Source organism: Electrophorus electricus, chromosome 3, assembly GCF_013358815.1.
Source record: "Electrophorus electricus isolate fEleEle1 chromosome 3, fEleEle1.pri, whole genome shotgun sequence".
NCBI lineage: Eukaryota > Metazoa > Chordata > Actinopteri > Gymnotiformes > Gymnotidae > Electrophorus > Electrophorus electricus.
The window spans coordinates 24,298,624-24,313,379 of NC_049537.1; the positions used below are offsets into that span (position 1 = coordinate 24,298,624).

The 14,756-nt window shown below is 43.8% G+C and overlaps 1 protein-coding gene across 7 annotated transcripts in view; it reads left to right on the forward strand.

The window, feature by feature from the left end:
- Positions 1-14,731, forward strand: part of myt1la (myelin transcription factor 1-like, a) — a 57,582-nt gene extending 42,851 nt beyond the window's left edge. For 5 of the 7 annotated variants that reach the window (XM_026999012.2, XM_026999011.2, XM_026999010.2 and 2 more), the window contains 15 exons: positions 2,013-2,120; positions 2,598-2,818; positions 4,381-4,437; positions 4,853-5,160; positions 6,303-6,524; positions 7,661-7,779; positions 7,868-7,936; positions 8,044-8,106; positions 8,216-8,296; positions 8,419-8,640; positions 9,436-9,527; positions 9,717-9,820; positions 9,914-10,057; positions 10,951-11,013; positions 11,819-14,731. In XM_026999012.2, coding sequence (XP_026854813.2) covers positions 2,013-2,120; positions 2,598-2,818; positions 4,381-4,437; positions 4,853-5,160; positions 6,303-6,524; positions 7,661-7,779; positions 7,868-7,936; positions 8,044-8,106; positions 8,216-8,296; positions 8,419-8,640; positions 9,436-9,527; positions 9,717-9,820; positions 9,914-10,057; positions 10,951-11,013; positions 11,819-11,959 — 2,014 coding nt within the window. In that variant the 3' untranslated portion in view covers positions 11,960-14,731. The remainder of the gene's footprint in view (positions 1-2,012; positions 2,121-2,597; positions 2,819-4,380; positions 4,438-4,852; positions 5,161-6,302; positions 6,525-7,660; positions 7,780-7,867; positions 7,937-8,043; positions 8,107-8,215; positions 8,297-8,418; positions 8,641-9,435; positions 9,528-9,716; positions 9,821-9,913; positions 10,058-10,950; positions 11,014-11,818) is intronic. The other 2 variants (XM_026999014.2, XM_026999013.2) reach the window with 2 other exon arrangements.
- The last annotated feature ends 25 nt before the right edge of the window (positions 14,732-14,756 follow it).

Below are 14,756 nucleotides of genomic sequence, written 5' to 3' on the forward strand. Positions count from 1 at the left end.
TTTAAAATAATATATTTTAATTAATTTTTTAAGACTTATTATTTAGTTGATCAACAACAAAAGCAACAACAACAACAAAAACAATAATAATAATGTTTTGTGTTTGTTTGTGTGTGTGTGTGTGTGTGTGTGTGTGTGTGTGTGTGTGTGTGTGTGTGGTGTGTGTTTAAAATAAAATAAAATAAATCTTGCACATTTTGAACTGAGATATCCAGCTTCTTACAATCTACAACCAATTCCATATACTGTTATTCTTCAATTATTAAGCAGTTATAAGGGACAAGAAGACTAGGGAAAAACTTTACCATCTCCTCACTGGCACCCTTGGAACCAAATCCACAGGCACGCACACACATTTTAGATGTGTCTCCTCCTCGTGCGTGCAGCTCTGATCTCCTGATGTCACAGACGCAGCCTCACATGGCGTGTTTCCCCCCTCACAGACGCTGCAGGCCATGTTATATGGAACAGCTCCGGTGGGACAGGCTCACAGCCACAGTGCAGGCATTAAACAGGTCGAGATGAGGAAAACAAAACACGTGGAAAGGGGGCGGTGGGGGATCACTCGTGCTGCGTATATATGTATATGAATGTATATAACATATATACATATATGTGTGTGTATGTGTGTGTGTGTGTGTGTGTGTGTGTGTGTGTGTGTGTGTGTGTGTGTGTGTGCAGGTGCATATACATACATACATACATATATATATATATGTATGCATGCTCGTCTCTCGGTTGTCATAGCAACTTGGCATATTGACAGCAGTCCTTCTGCCTGCCTGTCACCACATTTCTGCCGCCAGCTGGGCAGAAAGGCGTTAACGGGAGGGCTCTGATTCGCAGAAGTTTCATGCGTGTGTGAAATTGCGCGGCTGTAGTTGATGAGAGCACGTGCCCTTGTGTGATATCGCCTGGTTCATTTTGTTTTTTCTTGTTTTTGAGAATGATGGAACTGTGTGTGTGTGTGTGTGTGTGTGTTTTCATGCATGTGAATGTGTTTGATCATGTTTTATGAGAGCAATGTTTTCGAGAAAGTAAAAAGAAAATCTCACAGTGATAGCATGCACAGGAATGTGAAGTAATAGGGAGAGCGAGAGCGCTGGGATGGGTGATGGGTGATGGGTTAGTCGTGGCGTGGAGAGTGAGACGGCTGGGGTGGTGATTGGCTAGTCGTGGCGTGGAGAGTGAGACGGCTGGGGCGGTTATGGACTAGTCATGGCATGGAGAGTGAGACGGCTGGGGCGGTGATTGGCTAGTCGTGGCATGGAGAGTGAGACGGCTGGGGTGGTGATTGGCTAGTCGTGGCGTGGAGAGTGAGACAGCTGGGGTGGTGATTGGCTAGTCGTGGCGTGGAGAGTGAGACGGCTGGGTTGGTGATTGGCTAGTCGTGGCGTGGAGAGTGAGACAGCTGGGGTGGTGATTGGCTAGTCGTGGCGTGGAGAGTGAGACGGCTGGGGTGGTGATTGACTAGTCGTGGCGTGGAGAGTGAGATGGCTGGGGTGGTGATTGGCTAGTCGTGGCGTGGAGAGTGAGACGGCTGGGGTGGTGATTGGCTAGTCGTGGCGTGGAGAGTGAGACGGCTGATTTCTAACTGTATTATCCCACTCTTCTTCTCTGAGACTGCAGGGGCTAGACATGAGGATCTCTCCGGAGCCACTAATACCCAACAGATAGCTGCAAAGCTGTGCCTACATGCTGTACAACTGGGCCATAGGAAATGCATAATTTATACATAAATATCCCTTTGTACCCTGCACACACACAATGGTTTTACAAACACAAAAGAATGGTCTTAATTTGACTGGCACAAACTCACCCCTTTTTGCTTCTATTAAATATTCCTTTAAATCCTACTGTTTCTTGAATGTGTGTGTGTGTGTGTGTGTGTGTGTGTGTGTGTGTGTGTGTGTGTGTGTGTGTGTGTGTGTGTGTGTGTGTGTGGGTGGATGGGTGTCTTGCACACTGGAGGGAGCGCTAACACTATAATTATTGCCTTGCCGGTGTTACAGTCTCTCTGGATGCCCCATAGCCGCTGCTGAAAAGATGGCTAAGGTTCAAGAGAAGCACCAGTCATGTGACGGCCCAAAGTCCAACCAGGCATCCGACCGCGTGCTGAGGTAGTGCACCCGCCTCTGCTCCACCTGCATACACTCCCTGCCACACGATCCTACCCATTACTGCACTTAGCACAAGAACACATCTAATGCACAAATGAACAAATACCATTTGTGTAAAAACACATCAATGACAGCGATCACATTTCTTTGCATACAGATATTTTAAAAAACAGAAATCATGTGATTTCACAGTTTATTGGGCTTTAGATTCTTTACTCACAAAGTACTGGTCTTGGGGAAAAAATCCTAGGGCATAGATAGTTCCAAACGGCATTATCCGATTAACTCAGTGTGAAACTGAATATACACCGAAGATACTAAAATTTACAGGATAGCAGTATGGATCTAAAACCGTATCCTGAAAGCACCATTTCACACCTAGTTCGACTTCAGTTCCAGTTAGCTTGGCCTTGCATCAGTTCCAGTCATGCCCAGGCTGGGTTTCCTCCCCCCGTCTCTGTCGATGGTATCTTCCAGGCCTATGTGCTTTGTGAAACAGCTGGAGATCCCACAGTACGGTTACAAAAATAACGTGTCTACCAGCACACCTCGCTCCAACCTGGCTAAGGAACTGGAGAAGTACTCCAAGACCAGCTTTGACTACAGCGGGGGCTACGACACCCAGCCCCACGCCTACAGCAAGCGCTCCCTTGCCCAGAAGAACCACGGACGGGATACCTCACCCAGGGGCTACGACGGTGAGTGCACACTGTTTGCCCTCCTTTGAGAGCTTAGGTAGACAACATGTCCACTGAACTGAGGATTGTTGTTTCTCTAACTGGGGTAACAGCTGGATCAGTGTGCTCATTTATCACCATCAGTATGTTCATTTATCACGATAAAATTTTGTTAAAACCTGATCAGGATTTAACCCCTTAGCCATTCATATGGAACATTTCAGAACTCCTCAGGGTCCTTCTGATGGGGGTCTCTGTATCATATCTCTGCCAAGACATCCAGAGTTTAATGGCAAGTTCACAAAAGCTTCAGACTAAGGTGTTTTGCCAGGAGTTGGAAAGTATCCCAGATGTTTTGGTGAGCTACAGTGAAGCTAGTGCCAATTCAGCAGTACTGGTCCGCTTCTTCTACATTCTGTTGCCTGTTTCAGAGCAGTTGGTTTCTGGTCTACAAGAGAAGGAGCTTGTGCCCAGTCTCAGTTGAGTGGTGTTTTGCATGACTGTCTGAGATTTTAGGTTAGGAAATGACCTCTGGGGTAACTTGTGCTCCGTTTCACTGTCGGGAAGTGCAGTCAAACAGTTAATTACGACAAATTAACAGGCAAGATATGCTTAAAAATGAGAATTCCCAGGTTAAACATGTACAACTGCATGTTTGGGTTTTGCTGCTTCCAGGACAGAGATCACTTAGAGAGCCATAGATGTTTAACCTTGGCAGAGCTCAGATAAGCTTTTCTTATGTTGTTTGACTTCCTTTTTGAAAAGAACTGCTCATGATAGCTCACTTCCTTCAATGGCACAATGGAACAAGCAGTAGCCACCAGCCTGAGTCCGTAGTCTGGGACCAGCGGCTGACAGAAGGTTCTTTAGTACGCTTTCTTGCATTCACTGCAAATTCTGTAAATACAAAAATGGACCAGTTCATATTCAGTTTGTGCTGTGATGTGTGAATTGTCAAACTGGAATTCTTGGGTATATTGCCTATTACGCTGATGATTCTTTTTGAATCATTTTAAAACTCAGTCTTCCTTAAAAGGATTTTTGAATTGATTACTGCATTTACACCTTTTTTCTTTTATTGGGTCGCAGAAAAAAAAAGGTAAGTGAGAAAGCTTATGAGCTTCAGCTTTCTCTTCACAAGAGCAAATTGGGTAAATTGATAGAAACATATCCCATGAAAAGTTGTGGCAAATGTTGTGTTTTGGGCAAATTATTTATTGTATATATCTAAAGACCATTCATGATTCTGATTTGCATTGTCCTTGTCAGACAAAAGACAGCTTATTACCGTAACCAGAACTATGCCATATTAGCTTGTATTTTTAAAGCAACGGCTTGTTCAGAATATAATAATGGATAATATTTTTCCTGAGGTTGGTTTTTATGTTTTATTCTTCATAAGAGTATTTATTTTTTCCATTATTCTCCCTACTGTGCAAAATGCTTTTAGTGAAGGTTTTATATTTTCTGCTATAACAATGTGTAGCCCTCTGTTTGAAATGTAGACATACTGTCACACTGCTCTCTCTCTCTCTCTCTCTCTCTCTCTCTCTCTCTCTCTCCCTTTCCTCTCTTTCTTTCAGACTCATTTGCTCTCAGCATTCATCATGGAACATCAGATCATCCAATAAGCGAGTCTTGTAGGTGTCTATCTGCCTATATATCTGCCAATATATTTGTTTCTATCTATCTATCTATCTATCTATCTATCTATCTATCTATCTATCTATCTATCTATCTATCTATCTATCTATCTATCTATCTATCTATCTATCTATCTATCTATCTATCTATCTATCATTCTGTCATTCTGCTGTTAATCTGTTTACCTGTGTGGGTAGGTACACCTACATTCTTGCATACATTACCCTATATATCTCTGATAGTAAGTGTGTGTGTGTGTGTGTGTGTGTGTGTGTGTGTGTGTGTGTGTGTGTGTGTGTGTGTGTGTGTGTGCGTGTGTGCACGCTTTGGGGGGGGCGGTGTGTGTGTGTGTGTGTGTGTGTGTGTGTGTGTGTGTGTGTGTGTGTGTGTGTGTGCGCGTGTGCACAACAGCAGCCAAGCGCTACTGCAAGACCTCGAGTCCAGCCAGCAGCACGACGAGCAGCTACGCACCCAGCAGTGGCAGCAGCGGTGGCAGCGGTGGCAGCAGTGGCAGCAGCCTGAGCTGTGGGGGTGGCAGGGCCGGTAGGGGAGGGGGCGGCGGCAGCAGCGCCAGCAGCACCTGCAGCAAGAGCAGCTTCGACTACACACACGACATGGAGGCAGCCCACATGGCTGCCACGGCCATCCTCAACCTGTCCACGCGATGCAGGGAGATGCCCCAGGGCCTGGGCAGCAAGGGCGCCGAGCTGCTCGCGCAGGTCAGTGCACTCAGTCTGTCTCTCTCTCACACACACGCATGCACACACATATGCACACACATTTATACACGCGCAAACAGACACACATGCTCCCACACACAGAGGCACATGACCGTACACACATGCGCACACACACACACACAGACACACATGCAGACACATGACCACACACACACTATCTATCTATCTATCTATCTATCTATCTATCTATCTATCTATCTATCTATCTATCTATCTATCTATCTATCTATCTATCTCTTGCTCTCTGGCACTCTCTATCTATGTTGCTTTGCCTTCTCTGTATGGTTCAGGAGGTTTGCTGCTTGTCTGTTCCTGTGTGCTGGAACGCTGCTGGCTTTCTTTTTCTGCTGGCTTTCTGCTGGCTGCGTGGTTCCATGCCTCGTCTGCCTCGCCTCTGTGTTGGTGGTGGACGGCATGGTAGCAGCGTGTGCAGGGTGCAGTGTTGCTCAGGTGTTAGGGCCACTTCTGCCGTACATGCCGAGCTCCGCTTTGTGGGTTGTCATGTGAGCTTAATGACGTGAGCAGCTCCTGATTGCTTTAGTGACACATCGATTGAAGAGATTATCTGAAAGGTGATAATGGGAGCGTAAGCAGCAGCTGACAGCAAGAGCAGAACTGATGCGGCATCAGCCCCTCCCCTCTCTCTCTCTCTCTCTCTCTCTCTCTCTCTCTCTCTCTCTCTCTCTCTCTCTCACTCTGTAAGCGATGGGTTGGATCGATAGCGCTTTCAGCCAGTGTTCCAGTCTGCTCTCCCATCGCCTGTTGGGCTCAGTAGAAAGACTGTGACCTCTCTTTAAGGACAGCGGGGCTTGCTGCGGAGGGGAGAGGCCATGCTGCTTCCTGTACTGGGGCACTAGTGAAGGGCTGGAGATGAGGATGCAGAGCAGTCAATGCTCCGCCATCCCTTTTCCCACCTGAGTACTGTCTCTCCACATTCCCAATCGCATGCTGTTCGTTTTATGATCAATTTCATCCCTGTTCCCATGAATTTTCTTCGTTTTCCGCCTTTCACCTACCTTCATCCTCCTTTTTTTTGCTTCTCTCGTTTCCTCCGCTGTCCTCCCCTCTGCGCTCCTCCCCTCCTCTCTCCTCTCCCCTCCCCCTCCCTGTCTTCTCTGCAGAGTCCGGGCGAGCGGGAGGCAGAGGAGAGCGGTACGCTGGATCTGAGCGTGGGCCACGCCGGCGGCGTGGGCGAGGGCACTGTGCTCACCCCACTGCAGCCCATGTCCCCCCAGCGCCAGGCGCTGCTCAACAGCCGCTGCTACCAGATGAGCCCGGCCGACTGCTGGGACCTGCCCGTGGACTACACCAAGATTAAACGCCTGGACGAGGACCACAAGGAGGTACTGGAAGGGAATGCCGAGGCTTTATTAAAGTGAACACAGATGGATGGTGGGGAAGTGCTGCCACGGCTACTGGCTGGTTGGTGGCCATATACCAAGCATTTTATTAGAAGAGAGTAATCTGTGAAGCTTTATGGGGTAGCATATAAAGCTGATACAATAGCCATGTCGTATTTTACATTGTGACATATGGTGTATATTGTAATGTGGGATATAAAAACCACAGAGGTAATAAGTTTTTGCAGTGTTATTTAAAAGATAAAAAAAAAAGAACCTTCCCAACAAAAGCACTTCAGTGGCATCTAGTGGTGAAGGAGTAGTATGGCACTGAAAAGCTTCATGTGCCCTCAAAAGTTGTTGAAGTAGTGTAAAAGTGTGCAATAGTTTTCAGGAATCAAAACCAAATCAAAATAATTCACCTTCATATTTTATGCATATTTGAATACACATTTTCTGGACAGATTCCAGGACATGAAAGGAATAAGGTTCAATAGCCAGAATTTAAAACTGTCAAATGTCTAAACGTATTTCTAATATCCCCAGTGTTCCTCATGAAGCCCTGCTCTAGGTGCACTTTTCAAAGCAGATTATATGGTACAGCACAACACTCACCTAAAACATTTAACTTAGGTTTCAAAATGTAGTTATTGTTTCAACATAAGCCACTGAGAATGAGAATGATGAATGCCCTCTTGTGCGTGTGATGACTTACACAAAGAGGGAAATCCGACATGCTTTGGAGTAAAATGATTCAACTGAGAATCAACACAACCAGTTTTGATGAGCAAGATATATGCATCCTAATTGTGCTAATTGTGGACAACTGTTAGCAATTTGTATAGATGTGCTAGAACTTACTCATTTGTATAGGTGTGCTAAAACATTTGCAATCTGTTTGAGAACAAGTATCACTGGAAAGGAGATATTTACATGTTGTTTTGAAAATATTCATTGAGATTTAAGAATTGGGCCAAAGTGATTGATAAAAACTGTAATACACAAAGAGATTTGGTCCATAAGCAGTTGTGTTTTATGATTGGATATGGATCAGAAAGGTGGACTATTATTAGCCTGGGTTAATAATGGTTATTAATGGACCCTCCATTCGCTTCCATGACATCTTCTGTCACTGTCAGGACGAGCTGGACCCTTTCCAGGAGCTACTGGAGGAGCAGCAGTACCAGGGTGAGGTGTCTCTCCCCAGCCCCAAACACAAATACGCCCCCTGTAAGGAGACCAAGAAAGACCTCCTCACGTAAGAAGAGCATACTCGCGCGTCCTCATCTGCTGGGGGGTGGTATTTGGCCGCATGGCGTGTAACTGTGGCGAGTCTTTCTCCCCAGGCTCTCCAGCTGCCAGCTGGCGGATAAAGGCATGCGGGGGATGATGCCAGCGAACACCCAGGATCTGAAGTAAGCCCTTCTCACAGAGTCCTGTCTCCTGTCTCTCCGTCGTGCATGGAGATGAAGTCTTATGCCTGTGTGTTCGCGCTTTAACGCCTGTGTGTTCACGCGTGCAGGTGTCCTACTCCAGGTTGTGATGGCTCCGGGCACATAACAGGCAACTACGCCTCACACAGGAGGTGAACACACACACGCGCACACACACACGTACACTATAAGGTACACATATACATACTGGTAATCAGTAGGGTGTCTAAACACCGACCTGACAGAGTTTGCTTCCTGCAGTTTATCAGGTTGTCCCCGAGCGAAGAAGAGTGGAATTAAAATCATGCACAAGGAGGAGAAGGACGACCAGGAGCCTATCAAGTGAGTCCAGCCTACCAAGCCCTCCTGGGTTGCCCATGTGAGGTTCACACTGGGCTCTGCTGCCTCCATGCAGTAAGAGATTGGCTGCATTGCTCTGAGCCCATGCTTTCCTGCCTGTTCAGGTGTCCCGTGCCAGGCTGTGATGGTCAGGGTCATGTGACAGGGAAGTACGCATCCCACCGTAGCGCCTCCGGTTGCCCGCTGGCCGCCAAGCGCCAGAAGGATGGCTTCGTCAACGGAGCACCATTCCCTTGGAAGTCGGGCAAGACCGATGGCATGACATGCCCTACGCCCGGCTGTGACGGCTCAGGACATGTGAGCGGGAGCTTCCTCACCCACCGGAGGTGTGTGTGTGTCTCTGTGTGTGTCTGTGTGTGTCTGTATGAGTGTGTGTGTGTGTGTGTGTCTGTACAAGAATGTGTGTGTGGGCCTGTGAGTATGTGAGTATACAAGAGTGCGTGTGTGAGTGTGTACGTCTGTGTCTGTGTGAGACTTTCTGTGTGTGAGTGTATATCAGAGGGAGTGCTTTATAGCTTGTGATGTTCATATACGAGTTTTAAATGAAGCTCTTTACATTTATGAGGGATTTATAATTTGCACTGCTGCCTTACGACCCCACTGAGCCAGGTTAGATTCCTGGCCTGGCCGCTGTCTGTGTGGAGTTTGCATGTTCTCTCTGTGCCTGTGTGGGTTTCCTCTGGGTACTACAGTTTCCTCCCACAGTTCAAAGGTGTGTATTTTAAGTCAATTGGTGACTCAAAATTGTCCCAATGTGAGTGTGCTGGTATGTGTGTGTGTGGGCTTTGTGATGGACTGGCACTCTGTCCAGGGATGGGGGTGTGTGTGTGTGTGTGTGTGTGTGTGTGTGTGTGTGTGTGTGTATGTGTGCTGTCCAGGGTTGATTCCTGTTTTACTCTCTGTGCTCCAGGGATAGGCTCCAGCCACACATGGCCCTGAAATATTTTAAAAGATGAATGCATGAATGAATCTATTTAATCTGTCTTATTACATTGACATTGGATGTGGACACTGATTTAATGATTTATGATGTACTGTTTTTGTGTTATGTGCAGTATGTGGTTCCTAATAAAAAGTACTAATGCCCTCTGTAAGTGAAGTCCATGTGTTTCCCTCTGCAGTCTCTCCGGATGTCCCCGGGCTACTTCGGCCATGAAAAAGGCTCGGATGACTGGCGTCGAAATGCTTACTATCAAGCAGCGTGCAAGCAAAGGTTCGTTCCATGGAATCTGCTTGTGTACATAACATTTCCTAACAGAAAATGGTCTTCCAGCTCCCCCAGTGGCAGCAGCAATATCCAACAGGCATGATAATATTATCCCCAGATAGGCGAAGGCCATGCCACTGTTCTGTGACTCTGTGTTTGGACATGTGGTTTTAAGGAAGGTGTACTCCTATATAGGCATAGAGAATGATGAAGAAATCAAACAGCTGGACGAAGAAATCAAAGATCTAAATGAATCAAACAATCAAGTGGAGTCAGACATGATTAAGCTTAGGACTCAAGTAAGACATTCCTTCGCCATCCCTCTCAGCATTATTCTAAGCAATTCAGCATGCCTCTGTAACCATGGCAACTCTCCCCAACTTCCTCCCCAGATCACCACCATGGAGACCAACTTGAAGTCCATGGAGGAGGAAAACAAGGCCATCGAGCAGCAGAACGACTCGCTGCTACACGAACTGGCCAACCTCAGCCAGTCGCTCATCAACAGCCTGGCCAACATCCAGCTCCCTCACATGGTATGAGACAGGCAGGAAGACAGCGCGGCACCTACACCAGGCACTCAGCGCTGGCACAGAAATAACCCCATTTCTTTGGAAGGGCCTCTGATGGAGGTTCAAAATGTTTCAAGTTTCATGGCGTGACGCTGCATATAAGTCTCTTTCTTGGCCCACAAATCATTTGGCAGTACTCAGAAGAGTGAGTCGTGTCATACTAAATGTTCCCATATTGTATAGCATGAAACCAGAAGTGGCCAGTAGTAACTCGTAGACTAGCTCTTTGTGTTCCCGGGATGTGCGTAACGGGTCACTGATACACCTGACTTTCTCCCATCTGCTTCTTTATGTATGTTGTTTAGTTTCTTGCGGCTCCATGTGCTTATGTGCTTAGGTCACTTCCTTTACTGATCATTCTATGAAAACAGCCTCAATCTAGTGACGTGTTTCTCAGTTGAGTATGAACATGGATGCTGCACCTGCAGATACTCAAGCTTTATCTGCTCATGGTGCTTCATGCTGACTAAAGCAGGGTAGGATTGGACAATCCCTGCTCTTCTATGGCGGCCATGTTGGTAGCCAACTGAAACATGTCCCTTTTGAATATGGCTCCTCAGTTCTCCACCTCCACCTGTGTGAAATGGGATTTCAATCAGGAACCCCTGGGGTTCGTCATATCTCACCACAACTGAACGACTGTTGGCTTTTTATGTGCTGTTCTAATTCTTTACATTCTCCAAATAGGAGTCCAAAGTCCAAATGGATGCATAGTGTTTCTGAAAACCAGCTTTCAACTGTTAGCTACCAATTATCTATTTTTGTAATGTATAGAGACCATTTCTTGAGATCTGCAGCATTTGCGAGAAAGCTTCATGCTCAGCTAATAGTATTCTCTCTACGCCTCTCCCCTGTAGAAACCGGTGCCACTGAAAGAGGCCCCTGTTAAAAATTACTGCTGTTTACAGATGCCCCACAGAGTAAGAGATTCCTTTTCCATAGTCTAACTTTATTCTAACTTTATCCTTCTCTTCACTATCATTTCCTTCCCTGTGGCCCTCCTCCTCTCCGTTACGCACACTGTGGTGTGTATATATCACAATTGTCCATACATGTTATCACGTTAGTCTTTAATAATAGCAAAGAGTGCAGCTTGTGGTTGACATAGTGTATGTGGTCAAGCTGGAGTTACAGTATGAGCCATATTTACTGGTTAAGAATGTTTTATGTTACCAGCCAGACAGAATGACATTTAGTAGGCTGGTGCTTATTGATACTTATTTGCCTTCCATGACACTGCTACCTTTGTGTTTTTATGTCACTAGTGAGTATCAGTATTGCTGAAACACTCATATGCATGAACTTCACCATCAAGGCATGCACTCATTTGCCTTTTATGTTACTGACCATCTCATTATTTTATGAAAGTGTTCAGGACAGTATTCAGTTTAGATGTAGTAGCCAAAAAAGAGGAGCTGTGTATTTCTGGGTTAGATGGATTTGTCTGTAGAGTAGTTGCCTTGCTTCAGAACAAACAGCTGAAAATAGTGTCTTAAATCTCAAATGCCCTGCACATTCTATTATATTCAGGGTGTCGCTTTTAGCTGGGTATTTATTTAAATGAAGCATAGAGGTCCACCCTTCCCTAAAGCCTACCTCTTTCCTGTCCCTTTTCTGTTGTGTTCCTCAGTCTGTGCTAAATGGCTTAGACTAAACACACCAAGTTTATGTGCACCACTGCTTCTCTCTCCGGCCAACCTTCACTGATTCCAATCTGTTCCACAGGAGCCGATGAACGAGCAAAACTTTGATAGTTACGTGAGCACTTTGACAGATATGTACACTCATCAGGACCAGTACCAGAGCCCTGAGAACAAAGCCCTGCTGGAGAATATCAAGCAAGCCGTGCAGGGGATCCAGGTGTAGATCACCCAGCAGCTGCCTGCTTCACCGGGATAATGGATAAGCAAAAAGAAAAAAGAAAAAAAAAGAATTAAGAAACATGAAAAAACATGTAAAAAGTATGGATAATGATTATGATTTTTGCTGCTGTAATTTATTGTATTATCTTGCATTATTTATGATTCTGTTATGCTTTTGAGGGGAAAAAATACATAATTATTTGTTGCCTTGCTTTAAAAATGATTACCAATGGCAAATGTTTTGAGAAACATTCATGTTTTGTACATTTTTCATATGACCTGACATAATGTGATGTACTGTTTATAGCTGCTAATGTATGCACATTTTAGTGTATATGTATTTATTATTGTAAACAAAAACCATCCATTGTTTTAAAAGCTTATTGACAAAAAGGAAAAAATGATGCAGTGTTGACAAGGAGAGGTGAGATGAACGTAAAAGGCAATCAATTAACCAGAGCTTTTCTTTTTGGAAATAAGAGGAATTCAATATGTGCTGTGCAGGTTGTTCGATGGATGTTAAATGGTTAATTTTGTAACAATATAAAAGAACTTCATAGAGGTTTGTCATTTTCCGAAAAACATTTTACAGTGGTCAGTGTGGGCACTCTAATGCAGTACACATTGTTTTTGCACTTTTGTTTGTTTTTCAAAAGGTTGAAAAGGTTACAAATGAACAGACTAAAAACCTTAACATTTTTGTGAAACATCATTACACGGAAACTCACTGGTGCAAATCCCAAGATCGTGAGAGAAATATTCCAGAACTGAAACCATTCTTAATGTATGTTCTGTAAACATGATTCCCATTTGGTTAAGGCCAATCACTATGGAAAATTTTAAGGAGACAATCCAACATAAATTGTGAATTTATGATCGTAAAATATTAGTAGGTAGTAAGATAGCATATCAGCAATATATGACAATGAATCAATCATTTATTTAGATATGGGATGCAAAAGTTCGGGTATATGCAATTTCTTATTCTTAACATCACAGAAAACTGATTACACTTTTTACTAAATGTAAAGTATTAAGTTTTATATAAATCTTTTACTACAGTCATGTTTTCGGGTTTAAACATGAGTGATCAAGTCCAAATGGATGAATGCATATGCATTATGAGTTTTACTTTTCTCATGTTCTGTTTTGCACAAGGACACATTTGTTTCCATGTTTTGATGTTTTTATTTTTCAAAAGAAAATACGAAAAAAAGAATGGCAAGGTGCCCAAAAGTTTGAATGGGAGGGAACATTTTTTTGCAGAGAGCAAATATGTGAATGAATGTCAGATGAAGTGTGTGCTGGACTTACAGGGTTAACCTCACCACCCACAGGTTGTCATTATGTCACTGTTATGCAGCACTTGTCTTGTAGGTATGTCCAGTTACCACGTTAAAAGGAAAAAAAAAAAAGATAAAGAAAAAAATTTGTCTCAGCATCAGATGCAAAAGCACGCAACATTTTTCTCTGTCGATGCTGCAAGCATGCAAGATTTCCATTATGGTGTGACATTTCAGAGTACCAGATCAAGGGCAGTATTTATTTACATTTGTGAAAACCCGTGATTCACTGTCACGTTCTTCATTTTTGATTTGTGTCCATTACAAGTCATAAGCACTTTAAGCTCTAAGAATCACAGAAACTCAAGATGCTACAGAAGCTTTTTATAAATTGGGCAAAGATGTGGGCTAATGCTCTATGGATGTACATCAAAGCAGTCAAAGATGACTGTAAGCAATCAATTCCATAGTCAGCTGAAATGTGTACTGGTACGACCAGTTTGCACTGCTGCGTAATATCTAAGGAAATATATGTGCACTCACAAGTTGTAAACAGAAATGCACTTAAACTCACAATAAACCTCCCAAGCTTGGCTCCATTTTGTTAACACTGTTAACACATGTAGGCACACTTCAGGCATCTAGCAGACTGCTAGTAACGCTTGAGTTTAGTGGTTTTAAGAGTTGGTTGTGTATACTAAGCATGATCCTCATAAGATGTTGTCAATGACATTGCAAAAGTGAACTGAATCTGGTTGATGGTAATTAGACATGGGGTTACCATGCCATTACCACCATTGTTTATTTGGCCATTAGTTTCTTTATTTAGGCTAGCTCAGCATTTCTGAAGAGTTCATGCAAAGGTGCTAGTCATTCTCATGTGTCATGCATCCAGATGGGACTGTCATCTCCAAGACTTCCTAGTCCTCTTTCCAAAGCTTTGTGTATGCAGCTGCCAATATAGTAATGCTTCTAATAGACTGATAGTAAAATTTCCTCTCATAAACTATCATTACTAATTCGACAGGAAAAAGGATTTTAAGCACAATTTTGCTGCTCACCTTCTGTTCTAACATATTGTAGTATCTAATTTTAAAAAGTATCTGTAACTATTTAAATAGAAAACACTAACTACAGTATCACATGCTTGAATGCAGAATACTTTTCTTATTACTAATTGTGAATTCATCAGGTTACATATTTTCCATTTGAAATGGACTTCAATGAATCATTTTAAAACAGGATTTTATATTTAAAAGAAACATAGCTTTCTCCTGGTCTCTTGCTCTCTATCTATTTAGCTCTTTCTCTCCCTATTTTATTTATTTTTTAATCACATGGCATGGTTTTGGTTGATATAATACTTTTTGCTGTAAATGTTTAAGATCACAAGTTGCTGTGATATTTCATTTTGAAATTGTGAACTTTGTACAATTTTTATCATGCTGGTGTTGACATCTCTTACTCAATAAAACTTGTGTTGCCACACTGAAGGTCTCTTTTCCTTTGTTGTTCATG